Raw genomic sequence first — 15,879 nt, 5'->3', positions numbered from 1 at the left:
ATGAACTGGCCTCGACGCCTACGCGGCCAGCCTATGGTCCACTTTTACTTTGCATGTGGCATGTTGGCCTTCCTCTGCCCCTGCATGCGTCACAGACTGCTCTTGCCCTTGGGAGTCCTAACCAACCCTTCCATGACCACACCCTAAATGATTGCCCGTGAGCCCCTTCTACACAATAATTGGACACTTTACTTGTTGTTATTCGAAACATCCAACCTCCAAGATATTGTCTAATTATTAGCAAGCAAGATCATTCATCCACGACGCCTAAGAAATTTCTTGATACTATCCACGCTATTCCAACCACTAAGAACATCAACATTCTTGGTTCTTGGTCAGAATTCAACAACTCAAAATTCAGCTCGGCTACAAATTTAGCCACAAGATAACTATCTTGACAAAGCCGATAAGAAGCCGCCTTGCCAAATCCACAAAGATCAGTGCGAGAAGTTGTGATTGAGGAACTACAAAGAGAAATACAATAATTGCATCAAAAGCTAGCAAGATTAGAGCAAAGAAAAGCGAAGGAACATCAAGTTAGTGTGTTTCAATACAATTTTTATGGTTTATTTGATTTCTTTGTGGTATAAGCCTTTAAGGGGTGGGATGTTTGCTCTTATAGCTAATTTTGTAGCCCAACAAATATTATTAATAGCTAATTGAAAGTGTAATAGGGGGAGAGGATGATAAGAATTATTTCTTTTGCTCAGTTTTGAGTTATATATCCAGAAGTAATTCAGGTGGTGTTTCCTTGTCTGATGTCATATATAGAGCAAATCCAATAGGTGCTACATAACATTAAGTTATGAGATAAACTCACCATTGTCCCATTGCTTAGCCATGTAAAATATTGAAAAGTGTTCAAGACAAATTTGATTAGGCTCCTTGAAATGATAACTAAGTGGCCCAACTTGACTAGCCTCTTTAAACAAATATTAAATGACATTGTTTGACTGACATACCATTGTTAGTTATGTTTAATAATTCAAGCAATATCTTAATGATTATTCAATGTGAAGGCTTGATCAAATTTATGATAGTTTATTGGTGCTATAATGTTATTCACATCTTAATGACAATACAACACCATCACCTAATTAGAAAAAAAAAAACACCATCACCTAATTATTCACCTCATAGTGCATGGAACACTCTAATTGATAAGATCAAATAAATCAATTTTGAAAGTTACATACGATATAAAAGAGTAAAGGAAATGAGGAACCATAATATAAAGCCAACAAAGCTTCCATAATACAAAATGGGACATGCATTGAGCATAGGATACAAGATGCTTCCATTATTATTTAGTGCACTGTGATACCATCAAATGGACATCATTGATGTGACCTCCCAAGGTAAATAAAATGAAAAAAAAGTAGTTCAAAACTATTACTATTATTTGTTCTAAATTATGAGAATCTTTCTAGGGCTATTATATTTGTGCCAAAATTATTCCTAATTAATCATATCGTTAACCTAGAAATATATATATAGGAGCCATTTTTGTACCACATAGATAACATATAGGTGCTAGAGATAAGGATTTATGTGAGACAACATTTTCATTATTAACCATCCTGAACTAGAAACAAAAGATTAGAAGATTGTTATGCTAGTTCTCTCCTTTTATGAGAAGAAGAATCCTACTTAGTGTAATTATTAATTTTCATCATAAATTTTTATAAAAAATAGACATCCCTAAAAAATTCACCTCTTTAGAAGCTAAATATATCTTAGTTTGATTCCTATTTCAGCCTAAATGATCAGTTAAAGCATCAATCTCTCTAGTTTTCAAGCATGCATAGCTTTACATGCAATTTTTAATTCACCCAAATGCATAATCTAATTGATAATTATGTAATGAAATGCTTTCATTTGATCTTATATATAGCTCTTCCCTTTAAGATTTGTATATGATGTTTAATGCTAAAAGTAAACTTAGCCAAATTTCTAAATTCTTGATGCCAAAGTGGCTTGTATATACCCTCCTTTATTGTGTAACATGGGAAGCTTTTCTCTACTAGACAACATAGCCTATTTCAATCAATAAATACTCAGGTTATTATAGCATATATAACCAATTTGTTTCTATTACAGGTTTAGTTCAAATGATTGAAGAAGGGTAATATAAGTTTATCATCGTGTCAAATTCCTAAAAAAGCTCGGGCTAACCGTTGCTTCAACATTGAGGAGTTCAATAAAGGATTTATGTTCTTCACCATTTTTTATTGAAGATTGATCATAACTGAAAGCAATATTAAAGAAAAACATCACAATCATAATTTAAATGAAATATATGATCTAATAGAAAATATAAATCATTAATACATAAAATATGCACTAGGTCAATTTAAAGAACAATGGCTCAATGTGCCCTATCAAAAACATTAATTTTAAATAAAGAAATACACGCCCATTTAATTATAGCATAAATTTAGAAAGTTCCGATTTAAGAGTTTAATATTCTACAATATTTTGATAACTAATTTAATTGAATGCTCCCCCAAAACAATGTTTAATAGGTTGGTTCTATTTTTAATCAAAGAAAATAATTTGATGTGGAGCATATATATAACAATTATGAAAGGCGTAATTGTGTTCAAATCATCAAATAAGAATAATCAAAATTGATGGCACTCGCAAAGTTATTCAAATTCTAATTTTATTTCTTTTTAAAATTTACTAAACTTAAAGAATAATCAATCATAAAGACTTGTATTGAATAAGCAAAGCTTTTTAGCCCATAATATTCTAAGTGATTAGGAATGTTGACATAATGATCCAACTCATACCTGACATAATTAATGATCCAACTCACACTTGAAATGAAATGTGTTTGCTTGAAATTTTTTTTTTTTTGTGGAACCAATTTTGTGTATATGCTTATTTTCTCATTAGGAAGCTCTTTGATATCTAATTAGATGGTTATACATATGATTTTCCAAACATAAATATGATCCTACTATCAACCTTTATGATTAGGTTGATGAATTTTGTATGATTTATTGAACTATGGTGTAATTTTTGGACTTATGAATTAATAGTTATTAATTGTCCATTCAACAAGAGTCCATTTTGAGAACATTATTTGCAAGTGTGTTTCTGACTTAATGTTTATAATGGTTTGGTATCAATTATTTATTTATGTGATACAAATTCTTAATAATAAAATGTAGTTTGGCAAAATAAAAAAAATCTTTTATTCACTTATCTCTCAAGTCATTAATTTCACTTCGTTCCCTTCCCCACCAATGGCTTGGAGCGCATATTCTAATCAATCTACTATTAAATATTGTGCCTTGCTTGCTTGCTTATCATATTCTGTCCCATGAAAATTAGTTTTGTTTCCTTCTAATCTCCAATTATGTGTATACATCAATGGTCTTGTTATTAGTTTATACTTACTTGCTAAATCCTATATATACATTTCTACAAGGTTAAGATCAAAATTGACAAGATTTTATTTGTATCTCATACTTATTTTATTGTTCAAATCATGCAAGATGAATATATTTAAGTTATATGAGAAATTCTCATCATGTGGCCAATAAACCCTTTTTAAATTCAATAAGAACAACAACAATATCAAGCTTTTATACCACAACATGGAGCCAGCTACATCAATCCTTTTTAGCCATTTCAGGTGCGCTATAAAGAATCTAATTCACATTTAAATCAAATAAAAAAAAATATATACTTTCAAATCTAGTTGTTTTGGTTCTATCTTCATATTTCTTAACATAGGTCAAATCTAATACATCTTCCCTCCTAAATGATGCATTGGAAGTCCAAGATTTTAAGTCTACCCTCCCTTTATGTGTGTGTGTATATATAAACACTCGTTGTTTGATTATTTACAAAAATACCATCATATAAATTTCTAAAGCATTTGTGCCTTCCACGATCAAATCATTAGAAATTTAACAAATGTTGAAAAATACGAGTAAACATTTTGTTATTAATTTTAATTTTTATTGTTAATTTAAAAATGGAGAAAATAGGATATTAATTTTATAAATATTTAAAACTTAGATGTTATGAATATAATTTCCCCGTATATATATTATTTTAAAAAATGGCTGGCATGCCGCATGCATATTGCATACCTCGGAAGTGCTGGCATTAGGTTGGTATGTAAGCGAATATATTCTTCACCTATTTGACATTTGATATTTAATACTTGTTTTGAATTCAAATAAACTATTCACACGTGTGCTCTACAACATAAACTGATTGATAATCATCATAAGATCGTGATGCGCATCCTCACCTGTAAATTCAATGAATATTGGTCCAGTTCGAGCGATCCCAACGAAGTCTATTGGCCGAACCCGCAATAATAAGCACAAAAGCGCCACACAGATCATCATAGCATTCCCACGTGAACATAACAATAAGCTCCTCCAGATGCAAAACATCAAAATCTTGCATTTATGGTTGAAGTGGGTTGCAAAAGCAGCGAACAGTTTAGACAAACAGGATTTGCGTTGGGCTCTGTAGCCAGCCAGGCTGCGCCGGCCCACAACACTATCGCGCTGCACCTGTGACTGGTGCCCTGAACCAATTTCATGCTCACAAGCGCACGCATAAATCTCCATTAGCCTCTCCTCATCGCATTTACTCCCTGCCATGCACCTCCTCCTCCTCTGATCACAACCTTCCCTTTTCTAGCCCTTTCAGGTGCGCTATTTGTACGGTCTTCCTTATCCCTTAATCACTTCCCTACTCAAAACTGCATCTCTCTCCATCACCTCTTTAACCCTTCAGTTTCAGTGCTTCTCTATGAATGAATAGAAGGTCTTTTCATGGTTCACATGCACATTATATTGTGCTATATAGCTATCTAGCTAGCCCTCTCTTCTTCATTCTTGTTCTTCTTCTGTGGCGTCTATCTTTCTTAGTAGAGAGCGCTGATGAATACCATGGGAGGAGAGTTCGTTTGGGAAGTATTTGCTGAGGAAGTTGGTGGCGAGCATGGGCTACCACCGGGGTTCCGTTTCCACCCCACTGATGAAGAGCTTGTTACCTTCTACTTGGCCTCCAAAGTCTTCAATGGAAGCCTTTGCGGCGTTGATATTGTCGAAGTTGATCTTAATAGATGCGAGCCATGGGAGCTTCCAGGTACTTATAAAAAACTCTTACGTATATATTCAAATCTATAAATTAATTGAAGAGCCAAATTAGAATGAGGATACTATCATAGCTACTAGCTAGTTACTAGTCCTAATTCTCCTAACCGCATGTGAGTTTTGAAAGTAAGAAAGAAAGAGGTACAAGTAGGCATTATAAGCTATTTAGTATGTTTTCATTTGAATTTCAGACACCAAGCTTTATCCACGTTAAATATGGCCATATTTCAGTTTTTCCTGAAATATATAGCTACCGGCATTTTCTCTCTGTTTAAAGCCATCACTGCCCCTATAAACCTATCAGGTATTATAACTCGTAAGAAAAAAAAAAACAGAGGAGAAATTAAATTTCTCTTTAAAGTGAACGACAGTTCCTTATATTTCAAAATTAGTTTTTTTTTAACTAAATTTTGAAATTTGATTATTATATATCTTGTAAAATACAAAGAAATCTTTTACAATCTGATAAAAATACCTCGACCTTTAGGAAAATAATCATAAGAATTAATTTGATCAACTTTTCTTCGTAGTCCCCAAACTATTTGCTCCATGTTTTCTTCTTCCTCTTCTATAAGAAAGTCCGTGGATGTATAGTTCACAAACTTGCAATTTCCAATGCACCAAACGACTGATAATCAGTCCATTTCTTTCCCTACCTTCTTCCTCTCCTATTCCCAGCTTTCATAATCCTTAGTTTGTCCTTTTGCTTCACTTCCACTATTGAGCACTGTAAGTCCCAAATACCTTTCCATACAGCATCCATTCTTCTTGTCCCCTCACTCTGTCTTCTTTAAATATATGATAAATAATAATCCTATTTTAAAAGTATTTTATTTGAAGAGAATAGCATTATATACTGTTAATTTTTATGTTTCTATTGGTATAGAAAAATCACAAAATTCTCTGAGTTGCACTGATTTAAATAAAAAAGATAACAAATAATGGCATCAGTAAATGATCTCGAAGAGAACACTACTTTGAATGCAGAGGCGGCGAAGATGGGAGAGAGGGAGTGGTATTTCTTTAGCTTAAGGGACAGGAAGTATCCGACCGGTCTAAGAACGAACCGGGCGACAGGGGCCGGATACTGGAAGGCAACCGGCAAGGACCGGGAGGTTGTTGCTGCGGCCACCGGCGCCCTGGTTGGCATGAAGAAGACCCTGGTCTTCTACAAGGGCCGGGCTCCGCGCGGCGAGAAGACCCGATGGGTCCTACACGAATATCGCCTCCATGGCGACTTCTCCTTCCGACACGCATGCAAGGTCTTTTCTCTTATCAAAACTCTGTTTAAATTATTTTTTTGTATTGTTCTCTTGATTTGACAATGTACTCAGTTTTAATTACTGTGTTCCTTATCATATTTCTATTGGGCTACTTACAGAAATATTGATCAGGCTAGTGTTAAAATAACTATGAGGTGATCATAAGCCAAACTTTTTTTTATGGGTTGCATTACATCATATATGAAAAGACATTCATAAGTAGATATATATGATAAGGACTAATGATATTCCCAAAAAAAAATAAGGACTAATGGATTTTAATAATTTGTTCGTGAGATTGAGAAAGAACTTGTATGATTGATTTGAACTGCTGGGGGAGGGAACTGTACTAGACAAAATTATTATTTTTATTTAAATAATTTGCAGTTCCTTTGTATAGATAATACTGAGGGCATGAGTCTATCAAAATTGTTTTTGACAATTAATTAAAGATTAATTTATATTCCTAAATAACTTACATAATTTTTTAAAAATATTTTATATCTTCTTTACCTGTAAGTTCTTAACTTCATTAATTTGAAAAATAAAAAATTCTATAAAATAATGTTTAGTATTTTGTTATTTAGATTTCAAGTAATGATTCACATATCCAAAACTTAAATGAGTAAGGAATTTTTGACAGGGTTAGGATAGAGGGCTCAAACACACCTTAAAGGAAGAATATATTTTTTGGAAGTTGTGGCTCCACATTAATCTTCCTTCATTAACTAAGCACTTTAAAATCTTCTTTGCGGTCTTTCTACTGTGATTCTCAAGTTTGTACATTAACTAGCTCATCTGAACAAGCAATTAGGATGAACAGTTTTTCTCTTAAGGTACAACAATAAGCTTGCTTGGATAGCACAAAAACTAGAGATGAAATTCTCTTGATGGCATGCTTAAAACCCTGATCACCATGAACAAAAAGTTCGTGATAGAAAGAGAAACGACCAGAATGCTAACAAAGCTCTTTCTATCCTATGTTACTATATTTATTTGTTTCCTTGCAGGAGGAATGGGTGATCTGTAGAATATTTCACAAGGGAGGAGGTGACCATAAGAAGAACGCATACTTGCCCAACTGCACCTACCTCCTAGACCCTTCCTCGTCTTCTCTCAACTCATGCTTCTCCCCTCTACTTGAGTACCCACAAACCCTAGAAAATCCCATTCAATCTCTCCTCCAAAACCGCCACCTTCCCCACTTTACTCAAACCCTAGAGAACCCTTCAGTACTCTTCCCTTTTCCTGTTTCACAGCCTTTCCCCACCACTGGCCACCTTCACTCTCTCTTCAAGTCTCCATTACCAGCAAAAGAACAAATCAACAGTGCTCCTGGTCAGGAGGAATCGTTCTCAAACTGGCTTGAATCCTGCCTACAAAACCCTAGCTTTTCCAGCTACGACATGAATCACAACCATCTTGGGCTTCCTCCCATCCAAGTTGGAGGAGCACCAGTGCTACATGACACGCCCTTTCTGGGACCCAGTTCTGCATTACAATCTGGACCGTTGGTTCCATGAGCTCTCTCATCTGTACATACTTGGAAGCTTTCCTGTACTAAAATGTGAAAGCTCTCTGCTATTAGGTTGTTTTAGGAGGGCGTTGCGTGAGGCTGGCTAGGGAACTGGTTTTGTGTAACAGTACTGTACGTTAGCTTTAGTTATATCTATATATTTATTGTTTAGTAAGCAGAAATGGAGATTTGTATATTTCTGTGTGATGTGACGGCGTCTCGTCAAGATTTTAAATGTGTAAATTGACAAATGGTGAGGGGGGGGAGAGGTTAGGTGTGATCAATCTACGTCAGTAGTGCATGACGATTTGATTGCATGCAAACAAAGGCCTGGAATGCATGGATGCATGACGTGGGGCTTCTTAATATAGGGGACGGGATTGACGTGACCATCGTCGCCCCTCACCGGTGAATAATTAAGGAGGACCTGCTAAACTTCTGTTGCCTAATCCAAAGGTTTCGTCACTGCCTTTGATCGATCCATCGCTTGTGGGTCTTGGGAGAGAGACCTGTAGAGTGAAATATAGAAGGCTCAGCTTCAAAATAATGGATCTAGTTTAAAGTTTTCTCTTCAGACTTGCTGTTTTCACAAATTTCCAGTAGTTTTAGCCAAAAAGTAACATTATAGGCAACAGAATTTTTTTAATTTTTTTTTTGATCAATTTCAAGTACATCTAATAGATTTTATGCAAGATTATGCTCAAGCACACAAAATCATTTTTGAAAATTTAATTTTTGGAAAATAATTTTTTTCTAATGATTATTTTATCAAACAAAAATTAATGATTGATTTAACTAGTAAAACTAAACATCAGAATCAATGGAATTGTTGAAAACTCAAATTAAAATGAAACTTACAAAACGGAATTTATAAACCATGCTAATCTGTCGCTGCTAAACATAAGTACTTGTTGCTTTGAATTGGCTATAAATACCATGTAATTATGTTAAATCATAGTTAATCATTCAAAATTTGTTTCTATATGCCAAGAATATTTATTTAAAGAACAATTTGTACACCTACTTCAAAATAAATAATTTATGCTGTGAGTATGACGAGATAATCTCTTAGAGAATGGCCGGTTCAATATAGGTAGGCGATGAGGTCCTATTGTCGTCTTTTTAGAAAGTCATCCCTATTTGGACTCTTATATATGGACATAGAGTCTAGCTACTTGGAAGTTAGGCTCATCCAAATTGTCAAGTTGTTGTCCATGTGAAGCAGTATCAGAGTGGTGCAGCGAATTAAAACGGGTACTCAAGTGAAAATATTTAGACTCTAAGGTTGACCTCCATAATTCAAGTTTATCTTCAACTCCCTCTCTAGTCTTATCAACAAGAAGAATATTATCAGCAAAAAGCATACACCAAGGTACATCCTCTTGCAAATGTCTAGTGAGAACATCCATGACTAAAGCAAAAAGATATGGGCTTAAGGCTGATCCTTGATGTAACCCAACCGAAATAGGGAAATACTTGGTCAATCCACCTTGTGTTTGAACACAAGTAATAGCTCCTGCATACATATCTTTAATGATTTGAATATAAGCATTATTGACTCCTTTCTTTTCAAAAACTCTCCATAGCACTTCTCTTGGAACTTTATCATATGCTTTTTCTAAATCAATAAATATCATATGTAGATCGTCCTTATTTTCTCTATATTTCTCCATCAAACCTCTTAATAAATGTATGGCTTCCATAGTCGACCTACCCGACATGAATCCAAATTGATTTTGAGAAACATTAGTATCACGCCGCAACCTATGCTCCAAAACTCGCTCCCAAAGTTTTAAAGTATGACACATTAACTTAATACCTCTATAATTCGCACAATCTTGAACATCACCTTTATTCTTAAAAATAGGAATTAACACACTCATTCTCCACTCATCAGGCATCTTCTTAGTCTTCAAAATAGTATTAAAAAGTTTAGTAAGCCATGAAATTCCTTCATCTCCTAAGCATTTCCACACCTCTATTGGAATATCATCAGGTCCAACAGTTTTTCCACCCTTCATTTTCTTTAAAGCCTCTCTAACTTCAGTTTTACTAATACGCCGATAAAAATATAAATCTTTATTTTCATCTAGGGTGCTAAGGTCACTATAGTCAATCTTATTTTCACAATCTTCATTAAAAAGTTTAGCAAAATAACTCATCCATCTTTGTTGAATATCATCTTCTAAGAAAAGTATTTTTTGATCTTCATCTTTAATACACTTCACTTGAACTAAATTCTTACTACTCCTATCTCTTTGTTTGGCTAACTTATACATATATCTTTCTCTCTCTTTAGTATCTAATCTATTATATAAATCACTAAAAGCTAATGTCTTTGCATCGCATATTGCTTTCTTAGCATCCTTACGAGCCACTTTATATATTTCCCAATTATCAGAATTTTTAAAATTAAACCAGTTTTTATAACAAAGCTTCTTATTTTTAATTTTTTCTTGCACATTAGGATTCCACCACCAACTATTTTTACTATTGGGAGCTTTTCCCTTTTATACTCCAAGGACATCTTTTGCAATATTCTTAATATCACTAGTCACTTTTTCCCACATAATATTAGCATCCTCATGCACAGACAAAATCTTAAGATCTAAAATCTTATTTCCAAAAATATTTTTGTTAATATTCTTTAAATGCCCCCATTTAATCCTAGAAAACTGTTTTACTTTATTTACACATATATAATTGAAGAGGATAAATAAACTACTTTTTATTCTCAGACCACCCATCATTCATCATTCTTTGCAATCAACTAAACACAAACTTAAAGAGTATAATTTATATGCCAATTTTCAATATGTCAGAAATAATAATAATAATAATAATAATAATTATTATTATTATTTACTGCATATTTGTTCTACCTTAGTTTATCTCTAGCTTAATAAGCCGATTTAAGAAATTAGAGATTTTGAGAAATTAGAGATTTGGGTGATGATGAATATGAAGAAAGTTGGGAAGGTTGTGAGATCTGTGATTTGAGAAATTAGATATTTTGTATTAGTAGAAAAAGGAACCACTGGCTTCTAGATTTTATTTGAATTTTTTTGTAGCTCTTCTGAGCAATAGTAAGCTGGAGGACCATTCTAAGGACTTTTGTAACCGAATTTTTATTATCAACGGGTAGGCCCTTTCTGTGGGTTTTAACAAAAAAAAAAAATCTATAAAATATTAAGTAATTTTTTATTTAACTAAATCTACATCTAGTCGACTGATCCAATTAAGCCGATTATAATATAGATTTTTTAAAACTAAAATGAACTCTCAAATTCATCAGTTGAACAGGTAGTTTTAATTTATTTTTATCTGTTCATTAGTAAAGCAATTTTAGGGGTGGATTGAAATGGTTGAAGGATTAGTTCACCGACAAGTTAGTAAGGTAAATCATTAGGATCGATGAGAGGGGTAAGATCAATCCAAGGTAAATATTTAAGGCCTGTTTTGATTAAAAAATATAATTGTTTATCACATTTTTAACTTAAAAAAACTAATTAAGTTACTTATAAAAAAAAAATACAATCTACTTATTAACCTATCACCACCATGAGCAATTATTATCATTATTATCATATCCTGTTGGTCGTCGCTCTCATTATTGTCTCTCTCTGTTCAATAACGTCCTATTAATAACGACCGTTGTCACTACTGCATAAATTAGTTTATTTTATGTTTAATAATAACAAATAAAATATTGATATTTAAGATATCAAACATATTTTACTTAGTATAAAAATGTAACAAAAAATATAATAAATTAATAATTAAATTGATTCCAGATTTTAATGGGCATAGATTGCTATCTAGTAGAGATAACTGAATGGAGGCTAGATTGTGCTTGGGCTTGGTCTGTCGGCATGCAGTTAAACACAAACATTGGGCCAAAACCAGTTAGAAAAACTTTCAAATTCTTGGTCGGCCTTACAATTCGGCACAATATAACGAGCTAATTTCGGCCCGATTTCAATTCATCTATGCTTCACATGTTTTTTTTTTTAAATGAAAATATATATTAAAAATATAATAGTCGCTCATTAATAGTTAGGACCTAATGCACTGTTAAACCTACTGCACCTAATTAAGCCAATGAACAGTGAATAATTTTTTTAGCCATTAATGACTCTTAATTGTCACAATCATTCTATAGAAAGCTAAATCATTAAGAAAAAAAAAGCTCTCATGAAATCTTATATACATCTGCACCTAATTAAGCCTAAGGGCACTAACACAAGTAATTTGTTAGCCATTAATGACTCTTGTGACCATCATTCTATATATAGAAAGCTAAATCATTAAGAACTCTCATCGAAATTGAATTTACACCTTATATTTTTGTGTGAACACAATTCCTCCAAAGATTAAGTAATTTCAACGATCCAAAATATCTTGATTTGCATGATGTAGTTTGGATAATGATGGAAGAGAAACAAAATCTATTGTCCAAGCAATAAAAAAGAGAATACAACCTTCAAGCTTTGTGTTGACTCAACTTTTCAAAGTCTTCAAAGCTCCTTTATTAATTAGAAATTTAATAGTTTAGTTAATTAATTAATAATTTTAATATTTTTATTTAATTAATTATTTGTTTTTATTTAATTTTTAATTAATTTTTAATTTTAATTTATATTTTTAATTGATTATTAATTTTCATTTTCATTTTTAAATTGATTATTTATTTAATTTTCATATAATTCTAATTTAAATATAAAAATAATAATTAAAACATTCTTTTCTTTACGGTGGAGTGGCTGAGTGTTTGAAGACTTTCCCAAAGAGCAGTTTGAATCTTACGAGCCTCATGCAGGAGGGCAGCGCTCTGGCAGGGGAAGACGGGCTCACGGGTAGTGGGTTAGGTAGGGTAGGGCTGGGCCGGAAACTTCAGGTAGGGCTCGCGGGCAGGAAACTGGCAGGCTGAGTATTTTTTTTATTTAATTAAAATGAATTTTCCTGTGACTTTTTTCCATCGGAAAACTTTTCCTACTGCGGAAAATTTTTCGGGCGGCTATTTTACACCAAAAATATTTTCATACACAGTTTAATGAGAGAATTTGATAAGCACAGGGTGAAATGAGATGAACCCCTAGCTAGAGATCCAAGACAAAGCCAGAGATCCGAGCAGATAAAACCCTAGACGAAGTAGAGAAAGAGAGGAGAGAAGAGCATGCGGTGAACGGGTGAAGAGAACAACATGCGAGAAGATCCCTAAATCCCTAATTAATCGCACTTGCACATTCAGTCGTGCGGCTCATTACGGGTCATCAAACGGGTTCTTGAGTCAACCCGGAACATACCCAAAATTTCAAACTCGTCAGATTTACAGACCCGAGCCCAACCCATTTCAAACTCAGGTTGAGTCTAACCCATAGTATTCAAGTCAAGTTTGGGTCGAGTTATCGTACCGTGTTAATTTTTGACACCCCTAACTATATAGCAAAGAAAATTGAATGGAGGCTGGATTGTCGGTTCATTCAACAAAATGCAAACACAAACCGTGGGCCAGTTAAAATCATATAGAAAGGTTCAAATTCTTGGTCGGCCTTACAATTCGGCACACTATAGCGAGCTAAATTCGGCCCTATTACAATTCATCTAATGCTTTTTTATGAAAAAAATTATTAAAAATATAACATTGCTCATTAATAGTTGGGACCTTCTGCACCTAATGAAGCCTATGAACAGTGACACAAATAACTTTGTTAGCCATTAATGACTCTTGTCACCATCATTCTATAGAAAGCTAAATCATTAAGAAAAAAAAAATCTCTCACTGAGATTGTATTTAGTATTTACACCTTGTATTTTTGTGTGAACACAATTCCGCCAAAGATTAAAGACAAAAAGCTATTGTCATAGGCATCCGAATACTTTCCATGAGCTATCTAAAGGGTAAAGATCGAAGTCATTCCATGTATTTTGAATGGCTGGAGCTTCTTCTTGTCGATATAAGTGATTTGAATAAACAAAAAAATTTCAGAGATCCAAAATACCTTGACTTACATGATGCATGCAGTTTGGATAATGATGGAAGAGAAACAGATTCTATCTTCCAAGTAATACAAAAGAGAATATAACCTTTAGCTTTGTGTTGACTCAACTTTTCAAAGTCTTCAGAGCCCCTTTCATTACTTGAAAATTAGAAAAAAATCTCTCTTCACTCCGTCAATATTTCTCACTATTAGTTTATGCATCCTGAAGATCTTTCATTTGTAGGCACTTAGTGTACATCACATGTATAGTCTGTCATCATAGAGAGAAATTATTATATGCGGAGACTTGATGCAGAACGCCGTCCATAGATCAACCAGAACGTGCCACGTTAGCGGTATCGAGCCGCATTACCGAGCAAGGGATGACGTGACACATTCTGTTTGATCTCCGGATGACGTTCGGCGTTCGCATAGAATAATTAATCAATCGTGGAACATATATATTGTGCATCCTTGTCTTATGTCGCCATAGCACATTGTCAACTAGTTTATTGACATGAAGTATCATTGCAACTTACCGTAATGGTGTTATCTTCATCCTTCTATATTGTGTTAGCCTATTTTGATCATCATTTTCCCAACTTTATCAAATGCATTCAACCCTCTTTTTACATATTCTTTATAGAACAGCTGCTTTTTTTAACATAATCTTAAAAAAAAAATTAATTGCATTAACAAAAATTTACAAAAATCGACTTTAATGGTATAAAATAGAAATACTGGTAAAAAAAAAGTACACACAATTAAAAATCTTTAGGTTAATGACTCTTGTCACCATCATTCTAGTCATTTCATGTATTTTGAATGGCTGGAGCTTCTTCTTAATTTTCAATTCGAGTGATTTGAATAAGCAAAGTAATTTCAGTCATCCAAAATATCTTTACTTACGTGATGTAGGTTGGATAATGCTGGAAGACAAACAGATTGAAAAATTAGAATATATATATATATATCCTCACTATACTATACACATCATTGAACCGCATTGCGACCACGATAAATTTTTATATGCAGCTTGAAAGTTTGTAGTCAGAGCAAAGAGCAACAAATCTGAAGGTCATTAGTTTCTGATGGAGTGCATTCAAACAGCGTGAAAAGTGTGTGAGTTGGTACGGCATCCCGAAAGTCACATGGGTGGGTATGAGTGTGTGAACCCCGCCCGCACAGAGCATGGTACCCAATGGGTATCCAACCAGAACCCTTTATAGAACTTTGTAGTTTAGCGACTTCAAATATGGCTATCATTTGCCTTCATATTGTCGCTGCCCAAATAGCTTTTGTGTTGGCATCGCTTTAGTATTCATCTTTGCAGTATAAAAAAAGAACAATTAGGATAAAAATTTTACTTTTTTTTTTTGGACAATTAGGCCGTTTACAATAAATTCACAAATACAACGCATACACAAAGACTCGAATCCAAGACCTTTTATTTGGAAGCCTAAGCTCTCAACCAACTGGCCAAGATGAGCTGTGTAAAAAAAAAAATTACTGTCCATTAAGTCTTTTAGGCTGAGGTAATCATGCCTCCGTATTTTGCTAGTGTACCGCATTTTGCTCAGATTAAAAAAGGAAATGAAAAATGATGTAAAAATAATGCAGTGTTTAAAATATTTAAATTTTTTTGGATAAACATAAAAAATATATATGTGATTTTTTATGTTTGAATTGAAGGAAAATGCATGTAGTTCTAAAATTTAGTGATGCAATGACCTTGACAGGTTATGACAACTGTGGTTGTGGCTAATGGTTGCCGGGGTCAACAATGGCGGTCAGCGTTGGACGGTGGGTGGCCGGTGAAATTAGAGTTTTAGGTTTTATTTGAGATACTTTTTTTAATTATTTTCTAAAGTGATTTTCTAGTAATTTTTTTTTAAATTAGAAATATTTACTATTAAGCTACTTTAAAAAATAATAAGAAAGCCCCTCCAAACAAAACATTAATGACTCTATCTTCCTCATTTTTTTAT

General features: G+C 33.4%; 1 protein-coding gene across 1 annotated transcript; it reads left to right on the top strand.

Annotated features, from left to right (window-relative positions):
* Nucleotides 1-4,916: 4,916 nt before the first annotated feature.
* Nucleotides 4,917-7,917, top strand: LOC110101259 (protein CUP-SHAPED COTYLEDON 3-like). Its single transcript, XM_020829073.2, has 3 exons — nt 4,917-5,124; nt 6,120-6,394; nt 7,405-7,917. The coding sequence occupies exons 1-3, from the start codon at nt 4,917-4,919 to the stop codon at nt 7,915-7,917; spliced, it is 996 nt and encodes a 331-aa protein (XP_020684732.1).
* The last annotated feature ends 7,962 nt before the right edge of the window (nt 7,918-15,879 follow it).

This window comes from Dendrobium catenatum, unplaced genomic scaffold (assembly GCF_001605985.2).
Source record: "Dendrobium catenatum unplaced genomic scaffold, ASM160598v2 fragScaff_scaffold_1220, whole genome shotgun sequence".
NCBI lineage: Eukaryota > Viridiplantae > Streptophyta > Magnoliopsida > Asparagales > Orchidaceae > Dendrobium > Dendrobium catenatum.
Note: the sequence above shows the minus strand (reverse complement) of the source record. Positions and strands in the feature narration are given on the sequence as shown.